Here is a 24,349-nt window from a genome sequence, read left to right as displayed (position 1 = left end):
TGGTTCGGGTCAAAGGATAGCCCCGTTAGGTTGTGTTCGAAGGACTCCGGGACGACAAGCAGGAAAGGTATCTACTCGAGCCCGAAGAGCAATAGACGTCAAACAGTGCCACTTTCCTGGAAACAGGAGCTTGGTAGTTACAAGAGCAATAGTCTAGTCCCCAAATGATTCATAGCTGTGACCCAACTACACGTCTCTTTACCTGGCGGCTGCGAAGCTCGAGTGTTCCAACATTCCTCGATTATTTCCAGCGTCCATCTGGACAGAACTAGAGGATGTTTACCCTTTTCGAACGGAGGCACCAGCGCACGGAAGCGAGGGTATTCCGATTCCAAAGCCAAGCAGCCAGCGGCGCAGTAAGGCCAGGAGGGGAAATTGACCCTCGAATGCTCACGCATATATTCCAGCGCCTGTAGCGTCCGCAAAACACTTTGCCGTATCTCTGGGATGTGCGGGTAGAATCCCGACACAACGACGTGGAGGTAAACCAGGGCACCATTGATATAGGTATTGGTGACCATGCGTGTGCCTTCCTGTATGAACGATGCCGAAGCAGGCAGTGGGTGCTCGACCTTTGCCAGGCCGTCCAGAAGGCGACCTTCGATGATGTTGGCGCGGTGATTCAAGTCTCTCAGGCTCAGTGTGCCGGCTTTGGATTCTTTCTGCTTCCAATCCTTGAGGACAGCAATGTCGAGGAGGGTGAGCATGACCCAGTCTTCGCATCCGAGCGCGGTGCTCAGTTTGTTCGGCCACTGGTGGTACAAGGCGCGAAGTCGAGCGATCGATTGCGCAGACTGAGGGGTGAAGCCAAGGCTGGCGGTGGCGTTTATGAAGCAGTAAGTGTACATGCCGAGGAAGAATTCAAAGGCCGACTTTTCCCCTTCGGAGAGAAGATGGATGGGGATATCGCATTTGACCTCGGGTTCGATCATGTCCGACCCATTGGAGTTGGGCGAGCCGTCAGATACCAGCGATGCAGCCTGGTCAAGGGATGACAGCAGAGCACTGGCCGCGTCGAGGTGCATTACCCAGTCGTTCATGAGCCCTTTACGTGGGATCCAGAGCTGGACAAAAAGTCTCGAATCAGCATGGTCACAGTTTGGTCAGCTTCGTGGGTCGTACGAACCTCGAAGAGAATCAAATGCATGATACAGGCCAGTGCTTCCACCCCGGCTGCCAGTTGACTTGCGCCCGCCTTCTTGGACAACTGGTAGAGGTGAGTGCGCAGACCGGCAACGCTTTGCAAATGCTGCATCTCCAAGTCGTGGTTCGGTTGTGGTATGTCGCTGAGCGGTCCGAGGACAAATTGCGCCTTGTCGCACGCGCTCAGGCAGATGGCGGCCGTGTACAGGGGTTTGGTCCGGAGGAAAAGATTGAGAAGCCAACCTCTGCCATTGCCCCCTGCGGATAGTTCCAGATACGGAACCAGCCTGGGATACTACACATAGTCAGAAGGTTGCGTCAGTGGACACTGAAATGAAGCAAAAGACTGGTGTTTCAATGGCACAGTCTTGCACCAAAAGGGGTACTCACGATGAAATCCAGATAGTACATAATAAGGTCCAGGCCTCGTTCGTCAGAGTCAAATGAAGCCTGGTCCCGATTCGGCTCTTCCTCACCCTCCCCGGTTCCTGGGTCATTATTACCCTTGCATTCCGGGCCCGGCGCATAGGCTTGTGCATTCTGCGTCCCAGAACGTGCGTTGTCCACTACAAAGTATGCGTCAAATGCATTCAGTCGATCCTCGTTCTCCGAGGCCCTGTTGTGCTGGGAATAAGAAGACTCCGAGCTACCGTCTGATGCCACAGGATTTTCCTGAGGCCATATCGAAGACGGCGATACCGACGACGCGAAGGTTGCAAGAGCGTTTGAGGGTAATTGATTGAAGAAACTTGCATTGCACTCGTGCCTATTTCGCTGCGACGAAGAGCTGTGCAAGCGCGTAGTACCAGAGCTCCGAGTGCGTCGACGCCTATAACTCTCCTTGACTTGATGTTTGATGTCTTGCATGATTCTGATCTCCGCCTCGCCATCATCCATCCATTGAGGTCTCGCGGCATATCCGTAACATGTGATTCCACGCAGGGTGCAGGACGAACAACAAGGGCGACCATCGTCGCACTTTTTCTTGCGCACTCGGCAAGTCCAACAGCCTGTCGTCTTCCTCGGCATCCTGTCTACACTTGCCCAGATGGGAGAGATCTGCCACCTTACCCCGGATGAATTGCTATACTTAGTGCATCACTGTGAGAGTTGGAGTCGTACTGCAAATGCCCGAGTGAGGAAGAAATGTAGCAGCCCGTGACTGGGCACAGAAATATGCTTGATTGTTTTCTCCGAATCGAGACACTGTCTATCAACCTCAGTCACCTACCTGGGTATGCTCTTATCGTAGTTCCACTGATAAGACCAATTGGACTCAAGACTACCCCATGTTGACTTGCTCGAGTTAGCCGCAGCCTCGCTGGACTTGACTTATTCAGCCCAGCTGCACCCTCGCATCCGGCGGGATGTAGTCTTCTAGAGTCTTACCTTTGAGGAGGCGGCTCGCGTTTTGAGATGTTGACTTTCCACGACGCCATCTGCGTCGGACCAAGTAGACTCTCACCCGGATGAGTCTTGGATGCCGCTTATCCTTACTCGCGCAAGGCCTGGGGTAAGTATAGGGCGGCATTACACTCGGATCGAAATGGGGTGAGCCGAGAGGCCGTTTTAACTCACCTTGGACGTGAGACAAACATCCCAAGTCAGCCTCGTCATGCCAATTCAACGAGGCCTCCACTGCAGACTCGACAGTCCTGTGGCCCGACGATCAACGAATACAGCACAAACAGGCCTACCCGTCTGTCACTCTGTGGCTTCGGTCTTGCTGCATACAACATAACTGTGAACTGTTCTCAGGTCAATACAACACTCTCATAGATACTCCGCACTCGACAATTACTATCAGTCTAAATGTCTTCTCTTTCCACCAAGATACCAAGGTATCTCCTTGCGACTGTCATCCTGCTAGGTGGCTTCTCCCGCTTCACTCATGGCGTATACACTCCTCAATACTATGCTTTCCAGGAATACCACGCACGAGACGACGGCTCGACGACAGCTCAAATTGTCCCCATCATCGACACCTTGATTGGTCTGAGTCTCCTACTTGGAACTCACGCACTCAGGCTCGGCGCCGCTGTCTCATCCTTGTTATTCGTATCTATCGGCTTGGCCATGCAGATGCAGGCAGGCAAAAGCTATGGCGCGGATATCGCATTGGTCGCTCTGGCGGCCGTTGCGGTCGTCAGCTTGGTTGGCAGGTAGAGAGCGTTGGATGGGTATCACTCGAGGACATCAAAAGCATTGGGACTAAAAACAACTACTGGATGAGTAGTCCTCTTTCATGCGATAGTGAGCAAAGAGTACTTGACTTGAATTTTCCTGATGGGTGCCGTGCACGCGCAAAGCCTGACTCCAAATATCACAAGAGAAGAACGACATCCCCTCCCTTCAGAGTAGAGCTGTAGACACTTGCCATCTCATATCTGCATCATTGGCACTGATTTCGACGACGCTGAGATCGAAGAGGCGAAGAGCCCATTACCAACGTCCCGGAGGCAGGCCATTGTAGGCTCAACTTTTGCCCCAAAAGGAAGAGAGTTTTATACATGCCATATCGCATCCGCCTCGCTAACCGAGCAAACCCAAGAATAGCCCTACAACATCATCTCCAAAGGATTCTCGACCACCTTCTTCAACTCCCTAATCCATTCACCGCCAACAGCGCCATCCACCACTTTGTGGTCGAAGCTGCCGGTGACAACGATCTGATCATCCCACTCGGTGATAGTACCTTCTTCGGTTTCGACGGGAATGGCGACTTTTCGGGTGGTACCGACTGCCAGGATAGCGGCTTGCGGAGGATTGATAACTGCAGTGAATCTCTCAACCGCAGGGTTCATGCCCATATTGCTGATTGTGAATGTGCCACCTTGGTACTCTTCAGGCTTGAGCTTGCCATCTCGGGCCCGTTTGCCAAGATCTTTGACCTGCGAAGAAATCGACTGAAGACCGATGCTGTCTGCGTTCTTGACGATAGGCGTCATCAAACCTATTGGCGTTGCAACAGCCACACTGACATCGACAGTGTTGTGCTGACGGATGACCACTTGTCCATCTTGTTCTCTCCAGCTCGAATTGACAGTGGGAATCTTCTTGCAGGCAACTGCGCAAGCCTTGATCAGGAAATCGTTGACAGACAATTTGTATTTGCCGTCAGCAGCAGCATTGAGTGCCTCTCTGAGTTTCAGTAGCTTGGTCACTGAGAGCGTGGTCGAGACAAAGTAGTGGGGGTTCTGGTTCATAGATTCTCGGAGTCGATTGGCGATCGTCTTGCGCATCGAGCTGGCTGGAATATCCTCGTACGATGGGCCTGCAGCTGTAGGGGAGCCACCTGCTGCTGCTGGCTTGTATTTCTCAATGTCAGCCACTGTGATTCGGCCACCTGGACCAGTGCCCTTGATGGCCTTCAGAGGCACGCCCTTGTCAAGCGCAGCTTTTTTGACAGCAGGGCTGACGACTGGTTCCCGGTCAAGCACGCTCTGTAGTTTCTCGCCCGATGTGTCGGCTTCGACAGGTTCTGGAGCAGGTTCTTTATCACCGGCAGGAGGCGCTGTAGGCGAGCCCGAGTCTGGCTTCTCTGTGGCTTCGGAAGCCTCTTCTTTTGGCGCTTCCTTAGGAGGCTCCTTTTCGCCGCCGGCATCCTCAAGCGAGAAGTTCTCGAACGCAGAGACATCGTCGCTTGACTCTACCATGACCGCAATTGGCTATTATTGTTAGCAAAACCGGCAGACTGCTACGCTGCTTATTTTTTCTTACATTTCCGACAGCAACGTCCTTCTCCCCTGACTCTTTCAAGATCTTGGCCAGAAAACCATCCTCTTGGAACTCGAAATCCATTTGGGCTTTGTCCGTCTCGATCTCGACCAACACATCACCGGGTGCTAATGTGTCGCCGGGTTTCTTCTGCCAGACACCAATGTTGCCGGCCGTCATCGTAGGCGATAGAGCAGGCATGGTGATGACGGTGTGTTGAGGAAAAGCTGTTCCCTGTCAGTCATGTTGTGTTCAGTTAGGATCGCATCGGGGGCTTTGCGCACATTTCGAGGCATAATAGCGACCGAGAACAGATAGGCAAGGAAACGGTTGAGTCCTGATACATTGATTAGCTCGCTCGGGTCACTCAGAGGGCATCGACATACCCTGCAGCATTTTGTATCCTCTGTAGAGCGCTCCGACTGATCCTAGAGCTAGGTGTCGTCTGAAGGAGAAGTCGGGACCCTGATCGGGCCAGCAATGTTGAGGTCGCCATGGCGGAAGAGCAACGGCGGCGGAAGCAGAGCTATTATCCGCAGACGGACTTGTGAAGGGCAAAGGAGTGACGAAGGTACGAAAGACAGCCCAGCAGCAAGTGTTGTAGTAACAAGCTGCGGTGTACACTTTGTTGGACTGTTGGCCGCAGCTTCAAGAAAATGAATGGGTTGGGATGAGAGGTAAAATAACGACTCCACTCCGGTCGGCGTCGGGGAGAGCTTTTCGAGGCCGGAAGTCAAGTTAGGGTCACCGAGAAGCGCAGGGAGCATAGAGGAGTAATAAGGCCGGCGCCATGCCTAGATTAGAGTCCAGCAGGCCGCCCGGAGGTGTGTGGCTTTGCTCCCGGGTGCTGCTGCTCTGCCCTAGCTCTTGACAGGCGATCTATCCACACTTAGTCAGCCACGCCTGCAGTTCACGGAGCTGAGACCTGCGAAACTTTATGTCCCTTAGCAGCCACGGTGCATAGGGGAACAGTATCCCGACCCAGCGATCTGTACATTTTGACTCTGAACAAGACGCGATAACCCCGCGACTCCACGACTGCGATGTGTCCGATGTCTTCTGTCAATCCAAAACTATCGTAACCTCAGCTTGCTGATAGACGTTGTTCCTCACCACGCCGGCCAAATGTCTGGTGCCGAGAGTGAGCCTCGAGAAGCCGACTCCGATCCTGTTCACGAGCCAGAAGACGTTTCGGAGGAGGAGGTTGAGGAAACAGCGCAGGAACACAACGCAGAAGATGCCGACACTACAGACACTCCTGGTCACGCGGTGACGATAACGGTCGAAGATACAGACCCAGATGGCAGACTTTCGGGGCCTGAGGAAGAGGAAGATGATGATGAGGCAGAAGTCCACGGCGATAATTCGACGGCGACGGAATCACAACAGGATTTTGGGGATGTGACCGATGCCCAGGAAGAAAGAGACGAACCCTCGTCAGAAAGCACCGCCGAACATGATGTCCCTTCAATACCTCCGCAGGAGATCAAGGAGGACGAAGTTTTTCCAGTGCAGCAGACGGACGAGAATGACACATCGAGAAGTCAACCTGAGCCCATCCCGCAAACTCGCCCTACGAGGTCTGATTCAAGGTCCACAACGGTCTCGCGTCCCGTGCCTGTCACCTCCATCGTCTTCGTCGTCAGCGCATTGGAAACCATTGGTGCGGCCAAGGAGGTGCGCAGGAACAAAGCGTTCTCTGATGCTGTGCAAGCGGCCTTGTCAAACGTCAAGAATAATGATCATGGAGTCAACCCGGAGATCATCTTCCGCCCGTTGCAAATGGCCACAAAGTCATTTGATGTTCCTCTCCAGGTGACCGCGCTGGACTGTATTGGCAAGTTGATCAGCTACTCATACTTTGCTTTTCCGGTCGCCACGAAAGAAAATGCTGACGGAGCAAATGCGCAACCCTTGATCGAGAGAGCAATCGAGACAATCTGTGACTGCTTTGAAAATGAGGCCACCGCGGTGGAGATACAACAACAAATCATCAAGTCGTTGCTTGCGGCAGTGCTGGATGATAAGATCGTTGTCCACGGCGCCGGACTCTTGAAAGCTGTCCGGCAGATATACAACATCTTCATCTACTCCAAATCGAGCCAGAATCAACAAGTAGCACAGGGCTCTCTACTTCAGATGGTAGCAACAGTGTTTGAACGAGTCAGAGTAAGACTGGATCTCAAGGAGGCCCGCTTGAGGGAGCAGGCAGAAGCAAGATCGGACCGAGCACTTTCTGCGGATACAAACATGTTCGAGCATGTCGGACTTGATGGTCTGAACGGACAGATGGACACTCCTGACCAGGAAACCCCACCCGCTCTGCCAGAAGGGTCGATTCAATCGCAGGAGAAGCTGACCTTGCAGAGCTTCGAGAACACTAAGAACCTGGATGATGCCGTCGTGGCTGACAGTGCGCCTACGACCGTTACCCGAGCCATGAGGGAACGCAAGAACACCCGTTCCAGCTCGGGACCAATATCGCGTACGAGTTTGCAGGAAGACCGCGAGGAGGCCGAGCTGTCTCCAGACGATGAGGACGACATTTATATCAAGGATGCTTTCCTTGTGTTCCGTTCTTTGTGCAAACTGAGCCAGAAAGTCTTGAACCACGACCAGCAGCAGGATCTGAGAACTCAAAACATGCGCTCCAAACTACTCTCACTCCACCTCATTTTCCATGTCATCAATAACTATACAACGGTCTTCACGTCCTCATTTTGCACCATTAAGAGCGGCAACAATGATGAAAGCACCCCCTTTCTGCAAGTCGCCAAGCCACATTTATGCCTCAGTCTCTCACGCAATGCATCGAGTTCTGTATCCAGGGTCTATCAAGTGTGCTGTGAAATCTTTTGGCTCTGCCTCAAGCATATGCGTGTTCTCCTTAAGAAAGAGCTTGAAGTGTTTCTCAAAGAGGTCTACCTCGCAGTATTAGAGAGGCGGAGTGCACCACAGTTTCAGAAACAGATGTTCATGGACGTCCTAGAGAGACTCTCAGGCGACCCCCGTGCGCTGGTGGAGGTCTATCTCAACTATGATTGCGACCGAACTGCACTGGATAACATGTACCAAGAGATCATCGAGCATCTGTCCAGAATATGCAGCACTCCAGTTGCGGTCACCCCAGCTCAGCAACACCAATATCAAGAACAGCAAGCAAAATCATCAAACTCCGAGTGGCAGTCCAAAGGGTCTCTATTGCCGAACCTGACGACATCAGCTCTCAGTCATCCTCCCCATCCTCCGCCCTCAATACCTGTCGAATATGCATTGAAACAGCAAGCACTCCGTTGTCTGGTGGACGTTTTATCGTCGCTAGACAATTGGTCCGTTCAAACGCAGGTCGATCGTGTTAGCGGTAGTAGCTATCCTGTCTCAAAAGGTTCCTTTGAGGATTCTAGAGAGTCTCTCGACCACGAAAGGCCCCCGCCATCGCCGCGCATGCCTGGGGTGGCATCATCAGGTGTCTCAACTCCGGCCGCCGAAGATGATCCGACCGAGATTGAGAAGATCCGGATGCGAAAATCGGCTCTGAACGAGGCCATCAGGCAGTTCAATTTCAAACCGAAACGAGGGATCAAAGCTCTCGTGGCCGAGGGCTTCATTCGCAGTAACACTCCGCAGGACATTGCCAAATTCCTCTACGGCAACGACAAACTCGATAAGGCTATGCTCGGAGAATACCTTGGAGAGGGCGACGAGCAGAACATTGCGGTCATGCATGCATTTGTGGACACGATGGAGTTTACGAAACGACGCTTTGTTGATGCATTGCGTCAATTCCTGCAAAGCTTCCGGCTGCCCGGAGAGGCTCAAAAAATCGATCGCTTCATGCTGAAATTCGCAGAACGGTACTTGACAGGCAATCCGAATGCATTTGCCAACGCCGATACTGCCTATGTTCTTGCATATTCAGTGATCATGCTGAATACTGATCAACACAGCACAAAGCTGAAAGGTGCAAGAATGACTGTTGATGATTTCATCAAGAATAATCGAGGCATCAATGATGGTCAGGACCTGCCTGCCGAATACCTGTCCAGCATTTTCGAGGAGATTGCGAACAATGAGATCGTCCTTGCTTCCGAACGCGAGCATGCTGCTGAGTTAGGTATTGTTGCATCTGCACCATCAGTAGGTTTAGCCTCAAGAGCTGGTCAGGCCCTGGCGAATGTTGGGCGGGACTTGCAGAGGGAGAAGTACGCACAAGCATCAGAAGAGATGGCAAATAAAACTGAGCAGCTGTATCGAAGCCTCATCAGAGCGCAAAAGCGGTCAGCTGTCAGAGAGGCACTATCTCGATTCATCCCAGCCACATCCACCAAACACGTCGGTCCGATGTTCGGTGTCAGTTGGATGTCGTTCCTCTCTGCATTCTCGAGTCAAATGCAAGACGCACAAAATCTAGACCTGATCAAACAGTGCCTGTATGGGTTGAGGTTGGCGATCAGGATCTCCTGTAGATTTGACCTGGAGACACCGAGGGTCGCTTTCGTCACCGCTTTGGCCAAGTTCACCAACCTCGGCAATCTAAAAGAGATGATGGCGAAGAATCTGGAGGCTCTGAAAGTGCTTATTGAAGTTGCCTTGTCCGAGGGCGATGTCCTCAAGAGCTCATGGCGGGAAGTACTGATGTGCATCAGTCAGCTCGACAGACTACAGCTCTTGTCCACTGGCGTCGACGAAGGCGCGATCCCGGACATGACTAGGGCAAATATTCCTACACCTTCCAATGCAAGGAGGGAGAGTGGTCGAAGTCGCCAATCCATGCAGGGCCCCAGACGTCCGCGACCCAGATCTGCCCACAGCTACCGACCGGAAGTTGCGGACGAGACGAAGTCAACGGACATGGTCCGTGGTGTTGACCGAATCTTCACCAATACCGCTAAGCTATCTTCAGAGGCCATACTTGATTTTGTTCGCGCTCTTAGCGATGTCAGCTGGCAGGAAATCCAGTCATCCGGCAATAGTGAATCACCGAGGATGTATAGTCTCCAGAAGCTGGTGGAAATCAGCTACTACAACATGACCCGTGTCAGGATAGAATGGGCACGATTATGGGAAGTCCTCGGCGAGCATTTCAATCAGGTCGGCTGCCACAATAACACCGCTGTGGTCTTCTTTGCTCTAGACTCCCTACGACAATTGTCTATGCGATTCCTGGAAATTGAGGAACTACCAGGCTTCAAGTTTCAGAAAGACTTTCTGAAACCTTACGAGCATGTCATGGCGAACAGCACTGTTGTTACCGTCAAGGACATGGTCCTACGTTGTCTCATACAGATGATTCAAGCCCGAGGAGACAATATTAGATCCGGTTGGAAAACGATGTTTGGGGTCTTTTCTATTGCAGCCAGAGAGCAATACGAAGGGATTGTCAACCTTGCCTTTGATTATACCTCTCAAATCTACAATACACGATTTGGTGTTGTGATATCGCAGGGCTCTTTTCCCGATTTGATTATCTGCTTGACAGAGTTCTCGAAGAATCTGAAATTCCAGAAAAAGTCCCTCCAGGCAATTGAGCTGCTCAAGTCAACAGTGCCGAAGATGTTGAAAACTCCAGAATGTCCACTCGCAAGACGACATGGAAAGTCAGTCCCGGGCGACCATGCTATTGTCGGAGTGAGACAGCCGACTTCGCAGACAGAAGAGGAACAGTTCTGGTATCCTGTACTGATTGCATATCAGGACGTCTTGATGACAGGGGAAGACTTGGAAGTACGATCAAGAGCGTTGACTTACCTCTTCGAAACGCTGATACGATACGGCGGGGACTTTCCCATCGAGTTCTGGGATGTCCTATGGCGCCAGGTTCTCTATCCGATATTCGTCGTCCTGCAGTCCAAGTCGGAGATGTCCAAAGCTCCCAACCATGAAGAATTATCGGTATGGCTATCTACGACAATGATCCAGGCCTTACGAAACATGATTACCCTCTTTACACATTACTTTGAATCTTTGGAGCATATGCTAGACCGATTTCTGGACCTTTTGACCTTGTGCATATGTCAGGAAAACGATACGATTGCCCGAATAGGAAGCAATTGTCTACAGCAACTTATTTTACAAAACGTCACGAAGTTCACACCGGATCACTGGTCTCGGATTGTTACCGCCTTTGTCGAACTTTTCAACCGTACAACAGCCTACGAACTCTTTTCTGCCGCAGCCACTATGTCTGATGCCCGACCTACTCCATCTACTGAGGGAGGTGACGGCCTCAGTATTTCCGGGGCTTCCCTTGTTGACACCCCGACAACGAATGGTGCAGCTCTTCAGCTACCACTCCCTACACCTCCTTCGGACGCCCAGGCAGATCCCATGAGTGTGCCACCAGAGAGTCCTCAAGCATCACAGGAACTGGAAGACTACCGGCCACATTCAGATATGCATGCTCCAGCTCCAGTAGTGACAGCAGCACGACGGCGTTTCTTCAACAAGATCATCACAAATTGCGTCCTTCAACTGCTGATGATCGAGACGGTACATGAGCTGTTCTCAAATGACTCGGTGTATGCTCAGATTCCTTCGCCTGAGCTGCTCCGTCTGATGACTCTTCTCAAGAAGTCATATCAATTCGCCAAGAAGTTCAATGGCGACAAGGATTTGAGGATGGCGTTGTGGAGACAAGGATTCATGCGGCAACCACCAAATCTGCTAAAGCAAGAGTCCGGATCTGCCAATACCTATGTGAGTATCTTGTTGAGGATGTATCACGACGAAGGCGAGGAGAGAAGATCAAGTAGAGAACAGACTGAGGGTGCTCTGGTACCGTAAGTTTTGCATCACGTACGTCGCTCGAAAGAGGATCCAAGGCTAACAGGACTTTCAGGCTATGTGCGGATATCATGCGTTCCTTCATCCTGCTTGACGAAGAAACGCAGCAACGCAACATTGTGGCATGGCGGCCCGTTGTGATCGATGTTTTGGAAGGATACACGAATTTCCCTAGAGACAGCTTCTCGAAGCATCTCGAAACTTTCTACCCTTTGTCTGTTGGACTTTTGGAGCGAGAGGTCGGCCAGGAGCTGCGTGCTGCTATATGGGGCATGTTCCGCCGGGTCGGCGAGGTCCAGTTTGGTATGCCCGAGCTTGCGATCTCACGGGGTCGGGACAATAGTGTCGGCAGCATGAGCAGGAATGGCAGTGTGAGTGCGATGCCGACCAGTCCGTCGCAGTCGGCTAGAGGGTTTGAGTCCGGAAGGAGAGGGAGCCGGAATAGTCGGACTGGAGTGGTGTGACGATACCTAGGTAGGTTGATCGTCGTCTCGGACACTTCTTAGATGTAAGCTTTGCGAGGGTGAAGCGGAAAACTTCTTAGATGTATACTTGCGAGGGTGAACAGGCCTTGTACTGTATCAATGCGAACAAAAACTTTGGGACGGGACTGATACAGTACGGTAATGGCTTTGCCTTGAAATCAATTCTCATGCTGGGTAAAGGGTATCTCCACCTACTCGCCCCTTGTGCATCCAGTCATGGTTTTCTTGCAGTCTCGCAGCCTTGTACGCGCGCCGATAACCCAAAAAATACATACGACGCAAGCGACGACCTGATAGAAAAGCACTCCTCGCCAAACATTACGTAGATACACATCCCGCAGAAAACTGATTCAGCGAACCCTTCGTCGCCGTCCAGCTGCTTGTTGTAAGGCCTTTGCTGACAAAATGACCATTGCATGACGAGCATGGTGTTGATAGGCTTAAACATACACGCTCTGCAAACACACGTTAGTACCATTATCACGATCTAGCATATATATGAAGGGGGAACTCACCTCAGTATACGAATTAATCTGCAATCCTCGTTCCGCCATGTTCTCATTGCACAAGAAATCCAGAGGCATCCACACGAGATGGCCACGGATCTTGTCGAGTTCCTTGCGGACCAAGTCGGCCGGCATATGCGGGTCATGCAGATGGCCTTGCTTGAAATTGGCGTGGCGTGGTGCAAACTCGTCGTAGTCCTTCCACGTCTTGATATGGTTATCTGGGTCGGCGCGGAACAAATGCCGATAGATATCCGTGTTGGTAGTCGCCTGTTGCGTCCACAGATCCCAAACCTTGTCGCCAAGGGGATCGGCGACAAACTCATACTCTTCTTGGCCCGAGTAATCGTCGTTCAAGCACTCGGTCGGCGGCTGGGCGTTGGGGTCCTTTGACGCATCAACCTCTTGAGCCTCGATTAGACCGAGGTGCTCGCGCCAGAGGTGTCGACGGAGCGTCGCGGCGTGGTGGCCTGCTTGGAACGGTTTGCCGTCCATAGTCGTTTCGAGGACGCGGCTGTCTGTCATGACGATGCTGAGCTCCGAGTCGTGGCTGCCCAGTTGAGAGCGGTCGTTGAGGTTGCTTGACCCGCAGATTACGGTGCGGTCATCGACGATTAGGAGTTTGGCGTGGATGTACAGCTCTTCTTGCACGAAGTTGGCCTTTTCCTCTTCTGGCTCGCCTTCCCATGGCTCCTCGCTGACCAGACCGCCGCGTGCCAGCGCGTCCTCGGCAATCGAATCGGTTGATGTGACTGGGTCTTCGACGTCAATGTTCTTGCGGGAGGCTTCGAATTGGCGCTTGCGGTCGATCGTGCGGTGACGTTCGTCTTCGCTGACTTTGTCTCCTCGACCGCCGCCGCGGGAGTCCTTTTCCTTCTTCTCGCCCTCGTACCCGTGGATGCCGGTGCCCATGATTTCCTCAGCCTCGGCTCGCTGAAGTTCTTGGTATGAAACTCCGGATTCTTTCTCCTGCTGGATCAGCCTGGGCGTCCTGTTGATCCGGTCGTACGCGCGCAGGTTGAAGGCGAAGATGTATTTCGAAGGGTCGAGGCCCGCTTTCGCGATCTGGCCCATGATGCTGTGCTCGCCGCGGTTGATGCTCTTGTATTGGTAGTCCATGATGGCGCGCGTGCCGATGGCTGCGTCGTCGCGTAGGTCGCCGGCAAAACCTGGGATTGCGGGGATTATGATGATGACGCGGAATTTGCGCCCTTCTTTGCCTGCGCGCACGCATGCGTTGACGATGGCCCGGCCAATTGTGTTGTGGACTGGGGCCTGCTCTTCGCCTGTGGCCGTGATGAAAAACTGGTTCTCGATGTATACGTAGTGCTGAGCGTTCTCGATGACTTCGGCGTAGGCATTTTGGATGCTGTGGTCGTTCAGGATTCCGCTGGACCAGTCGTCGCTGCTTCGAACAATTTGAGCGTGTACTGTTCCTGCATTTTGGAGGCCTTTGTGCTCGAGGGGACTAAGTGGATGTTCGATATACTCGCCACATGGGAATTTGGGTCGTTGGATCGAGAGTAGGTCTTCGTCGGGATTCGAGCCGTCTGCTCTTGCTCGAGTTGTTAAGCATAGATAGTCGATAGCGTCGTCCCGTTTGTATTTGTCTCGCTTGATAAAGTTCCACCGCAGAACAAAATGTTCGGCGATGTCAAGAACACATTCTCCAACCAACCCCATAGCTACATCATGCCAGGGCATCCGGCCGTACTCGGTCTTGTTCAATTCGTTGTGGGACCAATCTTGGACTGTCTGAAAGTCCATGATTCTGCCAGAATTAGATACGTGTGGAGGTATGCGACATTTGACTTTACCTGTTATTGTTGAAGTCCTGTCCAGGGAAAATTTCGTTGACCACTCCTGATGGGTGCACATCGGCAAGGAGATGCTGGCGCACGTCCCATCTTCCATAACACAGATCTAGCCCACCAATGAAGGCAAGATGATAGTCAATCACGATGAACTTTTCATGATGAGCCCAGTAAAATGTCATGTCTCCAAGATTCTCAAACACATTGTGGTCCGGGTGACGGAGCACGTGAATGTTGCCATGCCCTGGAGAGCCCTCTGGGCACAGTGCCTGCAAAGCATGTTTGGTGTGAGCAGAATTGCAGGTCAAGGCTTGTTGGACCTCCTTGTAGACAATGACATATATCTGGACACCACGCTCGGCAGCACGTTTGATGCATTGATCCAGACGCCATTCCTGGCAAAAGAATGGCGGGCGACGTAAGAAGAGTTCAGGCGAAAGCCACCAGTCTTCGATATAGATGGTCTCTTTGGCACTCTCGAGACCGGCGGAAACAGCCCAGAAGTAATCGCGTCCGTCGACATACCATTTGATCTTGTTGTTATCCCGCTCAGGGAAGAAAGATTCGAAACGATGACTTTCACAATAGGCGGCTCTCTTGGCGTCAGTTTCTTTCTCGTGTTCCTCATCATGACGATGGTTCGGATTGATGATGTTCTTGATCTTGCCGATCTTGTGCTTCAGGTGGCTTGCTTTGGCCAATGTAGAGTGAAACTTGCCGCCAGGTTCGTGAAGCTTCGTGTCTGCCCTCTGTTATTTATCTGGTATACCAGGAGTGTTGTTCGTCTAAGATTACCTGAAAATTTGTCGCGGAGGTGATCCATCTTGATCTCAGTACAGATCACAACCTGTTCTATCGAGGTCGTGGGGGTTCTTCAGCCTCAATTGATGGAACCCGCTATTAGGTAAGGTGATCACGAGCGCAACCAGGCGCTACTGAGGGGAAGAAAGGGAAGGAGAATGGCGACACTTGCGCCAGTGATATGTGTCAGGTAAAGAACGCACGGGAACAACGGATGCAATGGGATATAAGATGGGATTTTGAGAAAGAAGGAAGACAAATTCCTGTTTCTTCCCAATTCCGATATTGGTTTTATCGCGGGAGGTTGGTGTTGAGTTATTGGGTGGTGGTAAGAATACTACACTGCATTAAGAGTCCGTCGCATACTACGTCATTTGCACTACCAAGACTGTCGAGTTCAAGATTTAAAAGACTAAAATGCCTTAAAATGCCCTATGCAGTTGCAGCAGTGCCTGTGTTCCGACTTGGCTCAACTCTGATCAGTGGATTTGATTCTTAGCCTTCGGTGTTGAGGGCTGCGAAGAAAGATAGTACAGGAGATATTACAGAACGCCTTGCTCTATCCAATATGCCGAATCCTCCGATACATAAGCCAGCCATGTGATGGTGTCACATCCATCCAAAAGAACCATCAAACTCCCATACAACATCCCCACGATGTCCAAGACGTATCTCTTCAAAACTTGGGACTACTCCTGACTCGTAGTATTGTACCAGATCGTCCATGTCCGCATCGTCAATATTATTGAATTCTTCAGTCGACCATTTGTCGCATACTTCACTCATCCATCCCATTCTTTTGCTGATGTCGCGTGTGCTCTTTCCCGGTGCAATCTTGCGTAGTTTCCTTCTGACTTGTCCCACTTTCTGGATGCTGTCGCCAGTGCCTTTCGGAAGCATCTCGCCAATCTGTCGCCGTATGGCTGCAGCCATTCTAGGTCCATTGCCGTTGGTCGACACCATAATCTGGAGGGGTCCATCACGGTGGACGCTCCCAAAGTAGAAATCACATTCGGGAGGCACATCGGCAATGTTGGCTGGAACCTTCAGTTTCTTGCAGTATTTCCATATTCGTGTAGATGCATCCGGGTCGTCGATGGCAGTCAAAACCATGGCCACATTCTTCTCCGGTTCAAGGTCCAAGGGTAGAAAGATGCGGTCCACGTGCTTGACCTGGCCATGATATACTCGATATGCCACCTCTTCATTCAGACCTTCGCGAGGACAAACGACGGTTACTTTGGCATCGGCATTGAGGAGATTGACTATGCGGCCAGCCGCCACCTGGGTTCGGGGTCAGTTTCAGCGCCACGACTTGACAGTAATCTCACTCACTTCGCCGCCTCCTACAACCAGTACTTCCTTGCCTTTAATCTGCCATGCTAGGATCAAGGACCCCCCGCTCTGTATGTCAGGGAATTTTGTAGACATAATAGAAGCATGCTGACAAGGAAAGCCGGGCGGCAAATCTGGCGGAGGGTTGATCAAGCGAGGGTTTGCGATGATGAATGTAATGATGGAATGAAGCGAGCCAACGATAAGAGTGGAATTTGCAGTATAAGCATATCAACACGTGACAGTGGTTTTGACTTTCAGATTTTGAGCCTCGTTGCTCTGCTCAAGTGAAGACTCACCTGTGTCTCAATTGAAAGACAGGTGATACTCATGATATGGACTATGAACACTTCCAATTCATGTACATCTGTGCCTCATAGCTTCCTTCTATCCACCCGCTGTTAGCTTCTTCCACAAAACCACAATGAGAGGCGTCAAGGTCTTCTCGGGCAGGTCCCATCCCACCTTGGTCCAAACCATCTGTGAGAGACTGGGCACCTCTCCGGCAAAGTGTGAATTGGGCAATTTTGCAAATGGAGAAATCAGTGTTCAGATCGGAACATCGGTCAGAAATGAAGACGTCTTCATTGTCCAAAGTGGCAGTCCTCACATCAACGACAGTGTCATGGAATTGCTCATTATGATCGCTGCATGCAAAGGCGGCTCGGCCAAATCAATCACCGCCGTCATGCCCTACTATCCCTATTCACGCCAGTCAAAGAAAAAGAGCCATCGTGGCGCTATCACCGCCAAAATGCTGGCCAACCTCATGGTAGTGGCCGGTGTGGACCATGTCATCACAGTCGACCTGCATGCCTCCCAAATGCAAGGTTTCTTTGGCAAACCTGTCGACAATCTGTTTGCTGAACCCATCATTGCTCGTTGGATCAAGGCCAATGTTCACCGCTGGAAAGACGCCGTGGTTGTGAGCAAGAACGTGGGTGGTACCAAACGAGTCACTTCTTTAGCCGATGCTCTTAAATTGAGCTTTGCCCTTGTGTCCACCGATAGAGACCGTTCTCGACCATCACATCATCACAACGCCTTGATGGATAGCACAATCTTCTTCGACGCCATCGAACCACAATCCCTGCGGCTGGAGCATATGATAAGCGAAGAGGAGGACGAGGATCAGGCTGACAACGACTCCGAAGATCCGTTCAAAGGCCCACGACAGAATGTGCTTGCTCACCGAAACAAACGATCTGCAGTCGACGGAGCTAGTCGGCCCAGTCGACCAAAGGCGGTCACAATAGCGTCAAGCCCCCTCGTGCAGACTGTGCGGGTCGATTCGTCGCCTGCTGCTCCCTCGTCGAACGAGCTGACCCGAATCGAGACAGCACCAAGCGCGCGGCGGCCCTCTGAATATGAAGCAAACGAGGCGCACAATGATGAGAGAGCTCGGGATGTCGTTGTGGGTCGATTAGTACAAGGTCATCTGGTCGACGAAGACCACCCATCCCCTGCATTATCAGGCTTATCAGCCTCGATCTCAGGCTTTCCTTCTGACCGCAATCTGCTGGATAGCACTGACAACACTGGATATGATCCCATGACTTCTTCGTTCGTATCAACTACCTCTTCCTACAACCCGGAACACGCACTTGGTGGTACATTTGACGCTGCCGCTACTTCTGATGAAGAGGAGGAGCAAATCAAAAATCCCGATCTCGAGCACACCATCACCCTGGTCGGCAATGTCAAGGATAGAACAGTCCTTCTGATGGACGACATCATCGACAAGTCAGGCTCTTGGATTGCTGCCGCGGAAACGTGTGTGAAAATCGGACGCGCTAAGAAGGTGTATTGCATAGCCGTGCATGCATTGTTCGGCGATGATTCTTTGGAGGAACTGGAAGATTGCGATTGCATCGACCACATCGTCGTGACAAATACCTTTCCCATTGCGCCTGAGCGGGTAAGGGCGTCAAAGAAGTTGATCGTGATCGACCTCTCGAATCTGCTTGCTGAGGCGATCCGGCGAAATCATCATGGAGGTACGACAATTGGACCCCCAAACCCCGGCGCAGAAGCCAAGCTAACTCAATGAATCACAGAGGATATGTCCAGCATGTTTCATATGCAAGAATAAGTGGGAGCCCATATGATTCCAGGGAGTGACAGACACCCATCATGTTGTTGCTGGACAGCCCAGCATGGATCCATCTCCCGTTCCGGCCGGGATGGTGGAGGTGACGACCAACATAGCTGCGGAACCTTCCCGTAGAGGCAGGACAAACCGTTTTGAGCTGCGACGGTCAACGTCTGGTTGGATGAAACTAAATTCGCATAAGTCATGCAGACGGGAATAGCCACGGAATCCTTGTCGACCCTGCAGACATGCCGCAGCCTCGTCACAACGATTTTCGGATTTTCCAGCCACATTGCAATTCGGACTGCAGACGATCATGAACGGTGCAGGTGCTGGCATTTTCGGATTTGTGTAACCCACCCTCCACAAAACGTAAGACGACTACTCTCTGTGGTATCGAATGGGACTTCTTCCAGAATGACGCCAGAATGTGTATTAGTATCATTGGCCTATGCCGCCACTAGGCAAACCCTGCATATTGCTCGCTCGATATACCCTCGACACTTCAACGTCGAGTCAGCCGTTTATGCTGTTGAAGTCTTCTACTGGTACTTCCATAGTCCTACAAGCCGAACGGGATCTTTGCATGGTACCACTCTTGTTGGCCTGGAAATACGTCCACCAATCTTGAAAAAGGCAAGAGAGTTTTTTTGCATGATGTGACCAACTTATCGCAACCCCTGTAACTCTTCATGGCAATGACCCTATAAAGGTTAGTAATCGCCTTGGAGAGTCGGCGATAGCAAGGATTCGGATCCGCGTGTACGGCCTCGCTTAAGGACCGATTTTGGAGGTCAAGCCTTACTTGTAAGGGTTCCGCATGCATTTTGTTAGGTTCGATCGTCACGCCTTGCTCGGCGATCGCGCCCATCTACCGAGATGCTGGAAATCGCACACTGCAGCGATTGCGCTTGTCTCGCCTCGCCCGACTCCCTTGTGTTGAAACCGAGCTTCAATGCTCCCGCTATCATGTAACGACAAGAACGATATATCTCGTGCACTTGACTGTTTGAGCGTGTCAGGGCTGTGAATGAGCCCCTGATCAGCTGTTCTCTGACTTACCCAAGCCTTTCGATCACAATTCACGAGATATCATGTCCCAAACAGCCATCGAAGGTATAGAGTATGCTCCTTGGTATCGACGATGCGCGATAGGCCCTCCACGAACAGGGTATATTGCACTTATGCAAGCTATTTCTAGTACTGACTTTGAATCCTGGTTCGGGTCTGGATTTCTTTTCCATTTGATACTCGATCCCTATCAAGGGCTTCGTGCCGTCTTGTGCCTGGCTGAACTCAAACTTTTAGACTGACGGCTAAGCACATCCCGCCCTGCGCCATGACTTTCTAGGCTGCTTCCACATTCGAAAAAGCCTGGCAGAACCCGCCCATCGGTGCCTACCGACATCTGACGGATATTCGGAAAGCCTGTTTGACAGATCGACAAACCCTGACACTCGGCGGCAGGGCTTGTTGACAAACACCTTGTCGAAAGTACCTCCATCCTCCTCCCTCACTCGTTCAGGCACACCCCCCCCCCCCTTTACTGAATAGGATGTCACTTGAATGGTCTCTGCCGTCCGCATTTGGGTCCTCACGAACGATGCTGGTTCGCCTTTTTCAAAGTGCATGACGCCCATTTCGACGCGGTGAAGGAAAATCGATGTCGCTATCACTCTTGAATGACCGGGGAACATGGGTTGGGTTGACATTGATACCTGGACATACCTTTTCATTTGCTATATTCATATTTCAAACAATTCTGCAGCTGAATGCTGCTTGTCTGTCGCTACCCATTACACATCTTGGACTTGAAATCGAAACAGTGGACACTTCAAACCAGAATCAGACCAACAAGGAACAAAAATGGGATCCCGATCAAACACCGGGGTAAGTCTGACCTCAGCCCTTGCGATGTCAGCTGCCATATTAACATGGCATATCTAGCCGGCGAACACGCGTCCGAACTATCGGTACCGAGAAAAGGACTGCCCGGGTCACGAGTACGTGGGCAAGTACAACGAGGGCCACTGCTCGCTGATCTGGACTTGCGGCAACTGCGGCGAGAAGACGACCAAGGTCTGGCAGTGCCGTCTTTGCGGCTATACCGTGTGCAACATGTGCTATCGGTATAGTAGTAAAGTCACTGGCAAACAGGCAAAGGAGCAGCCTAAGTACATTGACAAGAAGTATGGCTGAGGCAAAAACAAGGTCAGTAAAAAATTTCAAAACATCTTTCCACATATACCAATGAAGTCGAATGGGATCGCTGATGTCAACGCTATCTTCAGTCTCTGAGCACCTGTTACCTCATCTGGTGCCGAGAGCTCCTGGATGCTCCTCCTAAGAGGCTACCGATGCTTCAGATGATCACAAGCGAGTAGTGACAGTAGCCGTGCTCCCAGAAGGATTCGATCACTGCAGAGCTGACGGGTCTTCTACGGGTTCATCACAATGTCAGTCACTGCACAGCACAGCCTGATATCTTGCCGCATCAGCACCAGGGATGCCGTAATGACCACGGCAGAAGCACTTCACTTCAACTAGACATACTTTATGCATGGTCCATGGGGTTGCTCGAACGGGAAACGCATATGTTTGGCCACGGAATATTGCATAGGGAGCGGCGTTTCTTATCGAATATGTTGACTGCAGAAAGTACTTCGGCATGCTTCAGGGTAGCGTTTTCTAGCATTCCCAATTTGAGAGTGTATGGCCTGAGGCAGTATGCGCCTTTCCAAGACCTTGGACTCTCTGAAGCAATGACAATGAAACGAGCATGCCAGTCCTGCCGAGACCGAGCTTCTTCCCCTTCAACAATATCCTTTCAATCTTGTCATGGTGTTCGTATTCAAAATTACTCTTCAGCCTCACCATCGTGTTTCGGACTCGTTAGCCTTACGATCGCCGGAAAGGCATGCTCCGAAGTCGGATGACCGTCGCGTATGGCACAGATAACCTGACTCCTGATCTACAATTCACAAGGCTATCGTCCGGATTTGCGAATAAAAGCACGCCAATCTGGTGTAACAATTGCAGATCAATTTGTCCCGTCACATTGGTGCTGCAGAAACGTACTACTATTCGGATACTTGGCATGATGTACGTTGCAAATCCCTTTAGTGCCTCCCCCGATGCCCCGGTCGATCACAGCCTTATCAAGGCACCTATTACCTGTTTCGGGATAGAATATTCCAAATTACGGACACAACAGATCGTCGTCTTTAGCGAAGGAACTGTCCATCCTCGTATTCAAGAGCCAGCTTGCTTGTAGAATGAAATCGTGGAATTTCCAACTTACTCGTGTCCGGTGGTCTATGTATCGTTGTGTCACGGGATTGCGTGGACAGCCGTATAACCGAGGATCTCGTGAACACCGAATGACGATGCTTTTATGATGGATACCCGCACGACCGGATCCGGGTGACACAGATATATGCTCATTCCATAGCGTAGCAGCCGTTGACGTATCCCATGCTGGCTGAGATGAAGAGCCCCGGCAGGGTTTGCTCATTGTGCAGGTTTCGACCCTGAAAGTCCTCGACTGGAACAAATCGTGCTTGGCTCATGGCAGTCGCGGTGGATCCTGTAAGAAGGAATCCTTTCTTGCGATCAGATTCTTGAGCGGCGCGTCTAGAATACATGCATCATAGAAAAACAAGTGCAGCAGTGCCTTTGTCTCCTCAAACTCCAAAAGGCCAAGTCGAACAGCCATGATGGCCATGTGCTTCGAGAACCATCTTGTCGGTGAGTTTGCAGCTGCACTGGCTGTCTCCATGGGACCTATAAGCCCCAGCTCCTCACCAACCGCGCCCACGAAGAACAAAAAGAACAAGATCTCGACATGTTCGAGTGTGCCTACGTCAGCCATGCGGTCCAGGATTCGAGCTAGAGGATGTCGCAAGTGAGCAAACTGGATTTCAACATTGACTTGCTCCCAGCTGTTGAGGAAGATGATGCGCTTGCAGTACTCCAATCCCAGACATAAACACTGCTGTAAGTCAATTGCCATTATGCTCTGAGTGGTAGCGTTGTGCTGGCTAGGAATTTGCTGGCCGATATCGAAATACAGCGACAGGCACTGACTGGAAAGTGCGAATCGACGCACACGAATCCACCCCTGGATGTCCTCGCTTAGTTTGGTGGCTGTTTGCGTCAACTTTTCGGATATGCTGTTTACTTGAGCGATCTGCTGAACCAGGTGTTTGGCATATAAGGTTTCGCGATGACTTTGCAGATACGGCTGCAGCGAGGTAGGGATATCGGGATGACAAGGATCATTAAGCGACACACATGTGTCGACATGCGAATTGATGCTGGAGCTTGCGAGTGCTTGTGAAAAGCCAGCAAATTGCTGTTCTGCCCATGATCCAGGCTCCCAGTCCGATGTCGCCAACCTAGGACGTTGCAGAAACACATAAGCGAGATTCATGTCGAGGATTACAAGCTGGAAGGTCAAGATCCGATCAAGGCGACCGAGTCCTCCGACCTGTTTGACCAGAGCGGCTATGGCTTTGGCGTGAAGGTCAGCCTCGATGATCTCGCCGGCGAAGAAATGCATGGTTGAGGCGATATACATTCCTTTCAATACCTGGAACCTCAGCTTTGGCTGGGTCATTGCGTCCCTCAGTGACCGAAGGCAGGATACCTTGTGCTGAATTGCGAGTGAGGCCACTTGCCTTCTCTCTTGAGACAAACTCATGCCTTGGATCATGAAGACCAGAGCGCCCGCGAACAGGCCGTGGAGTTGTACCTCGATGGCCAAGGCGGCGCGAATCTCTTCCAACCACATGACTTTTGTTCTCTCCATCCAACTCGGGTTGTCTCCAGATGGGCACACTGCTCTAAAGAAGCGATATTGCCAAAAGTTGATGAGGTCATGCTTTAATGCCGTGATTGGTAGTGCTGCAGCTGAGAAGGGATCAGAGCTAGCACAACCTAGGAGAGAAGACGGCCCGGGAAGATGGTTCTGGCTCGATCTGAGCGGCCTTGACAGGGATGCCCTTGCTAGAGAAGGTGATGTAGCTGGAGACTGTCTTCGAGGTGGTGCTGACTTCTCAAGGTTCTTGCTGATGTTGTCTGTCGGGGTTCTAGATTTATGGAAGGGTGCCGGAGCAGGTCCTCCTCGCCAATTGTAGTCGCTTTCACGTTGATTAGGACGTTCTGTTGGATGCGCAGTCGACCGCCGGTCAGTTTGTGTGGGAGACGCCGGCTTTGTGGCAGGACCGCTTAATGTTCCACAGGTCTGAGGCCAGCATCTCGGGTATTTGGTATCCCGCTTCAGTGCCTTGATTCTGGCCTGCCTTCGCCATCGTCTATGTTCGCCGTGAACATGAGATCTGATGACGGACACCTCCTCAGCGTCCTTCTTGCCAATATCCTCGATTTTCTTGTTGATGAACAAATATCGACCACTTGGTGTGGCGGTACCTTGAGGCATCTCCACCTATATCTCCGCAAATTGTACGGTGTCTGGCAGTCTCTGCATGATCTGGGAAGTGGAGTTATCATCGGGCATTGAGTGGCTATGGCTGCATCTGCAAGTATGACCAGCGATTGCCGATTTTTGAGCTGATGAATCGACAGCGAGGAAATCAGCAACCATAGTCAATCAAGTACAATTCCCACTTTGCATTTTCTTGTCTTGTGTGCCATATGCCAAAGGACTTGATG

General features: G+C 51.4%; 8 protein-coding genes across 8 annotated transcripts; 3 read left to right on the top strand and 5 right to left on the bottom strand.

Moving 5' to 3' along the window:
• Positions 1-137: 137 nt before the first annotated feature.
• Positions 138-2,010, bottom strand: EDD37DRAFT_664246 (fungal-specific transcription factor domain-containing protein; the record flags this gene model as incomplete). Its single annotated transcript, XM_062819219.1, has 3 exons — positions 138-1,064; positions 1,127-1,438; positions 1,534-2,010. The coding sequence occupies 3 exons, from the start codon at positions 2,008-2,010 to the stop codon at positions 138-140; spliced, it is 1,716 nt and encodes a 571-aa protein (XP_062671794.1).
• A 736-nt stretch (positions 2,011-2,746) lies between these two features.
• Positions 2,747-3,648, top strand: EDD37DRAFT_321015 (uncharacterized protein). The gene has a single exon (XM_062811454.1). The coding sequence runs from the start codon at positions 2,956-2,958 to the stop codon at positions 3,307-3,309; it is 354 nt and encodes a 117-aa protein (XP_062671793.1). The 5' UTR covers positions 2,747-2,955; the 3' UTR covers positions 3,310-3,648.
• Positions 3,375-5,268, bottom strand: EDD37DRAFT_625795 (pyruvate dehydrogenase E2 component). Its single transcript, XM_062816267.1, has 3 exons — positions 5,145-5,268; positions 4,864-5,087; positions 3,375-4,811 (listed from the first exon to the last, which is right to left on the bottom strand). The coding sequence occupies exons 2-3, from the start codon at positions 5,059-5,061 to the stop codon at positions 3,702-3,704; spliced, it is 1,308 nt and encodes a 435-aa protein (XP_062671792.1). The 5' UTR covers positions 5,062-5,087; positions 5,145-5,268; the 3' UTR covers positions 3,375-3,701.
• Positions 5,269-5,634: 366 nt separating this feature from the next.
• EDD37DRAFT_321074 (F-box protein 8) lies at positions 5,635-12,373 on the top strand. Its single transcript, XM_062811455.1, has 2 exons — positions 5,635-11,639; positions 11,699-12,373. Exons 1-2 carry the CDS (start codon positions 5,986-5,988, stop codon positions 12,105-12,107), a joined length of 6,063 nt encoding a protein of 2,020 aa, XP_062671791.1. The 5' UTR covers positions 5,635-5,985; the 3' UTR covers positions 12,108-12,373.
• Positions 12,374-12,568: 195 nt separating this feature from the next.
• EDD37DRAFT_648357 (phospholipase D) lies at positions 12,569-15,271 on the bottom strand (the record flags this gene model as incomplete). Its single annotated transcript, XM_062818000.1, has 4 exons — positions 12,569-12,583; positions 12,644-14,405; positions 14,452-15,190; positions 15,244-15,271. The coding sequence occupies 4 exons, from the start codon at positions 15,269-15,271 to the stop codon at positions 12,569-12,571; spliced, it is 2,544 nt and encodes an 847-aa protein (XP_062671790.1).
• Positions 15,272-15,673: 402 nt separating this feature from the next.
• On the bottom strand, positions 15,674-16,764 carry EDD37DRAFT_321187 (uncharacterized protein). Its single transcript, XM_062811456.1, has 2 exons — positions 16,585-16,764; positions 15,674-16,533 (listed from the first exon to the last, which is right to left on the bottom strand). Exons 1-2 carry the CDS (start codon positions 16,678-16,680, stop codon positions 15,859-15,861), a joined length of 771 nt encoding a protein of 256 aa, XP_062671789.1. The 5' UTR covers positions 16,681-16,764; the 3' UTR covers positions 15,674-15,858.
• Positions 16,765-16,877: 113 nt separating this feature from the next.
• On the top strand, positions 16,878-18,904 carry EDD37DRAFT_320961 (ribose-phosphate pyrophosphokinase). Its single transcript, XM_062811451.1, has 2 exons — positions 16,878-18,581; positions 18,642-18,904. The coding sequence occupies exons 1-2, from the start codon at positions 17,009-17,011 to the stop codon at positions 18,674-18,676; spliced, it is 1,608 nt and encodes a 535-aa protein (XP_062671788.1). The 5' UTR covers positions 16,878-17,008; the 3' UTR covers positions 18,677-18,904.
• A 3,337-nt stretch (positions 18,905-22,241) lies between these two features.
• EDD37DRAFT_648354 (uncharacterized protein) lies at positions 22,242-24,116 on the bottom strand (the record flags this gene model as incomplete). Its single annotated transcript, XM_062817999.1, has 1 exon — positions 22,242-24,116. One exon carries the CDS (start codon positions 24,114-24,116, stop codon positions 22,242-22,244), a length of 1,875 nt encoding a protein of 624 aa, XP_062671787.1.
• Positions 24,117-24,349: the final 233 nt, after the last annotated feature.

This window comes from Exophiala viscosa (assembly GCF_022695815.1).
Source record: "Exophiala viscosa unplaced genomic scaffold EDD37scaffold_3, whole genome shotgun sequence".
NCBI classification, from domain to species: Eukaryota; Fungi; Ascomycota; class Eurotiomycetes; order Chaetothyriales; family Herpotrichiellaceae; genus Exophiala; species Exophiala viscosa.
The sequence above is the reverse complement of the archived record's forward strand: the minus strand, read 5'-3'. Positions and strand labels throughout refer to the sequence as shown.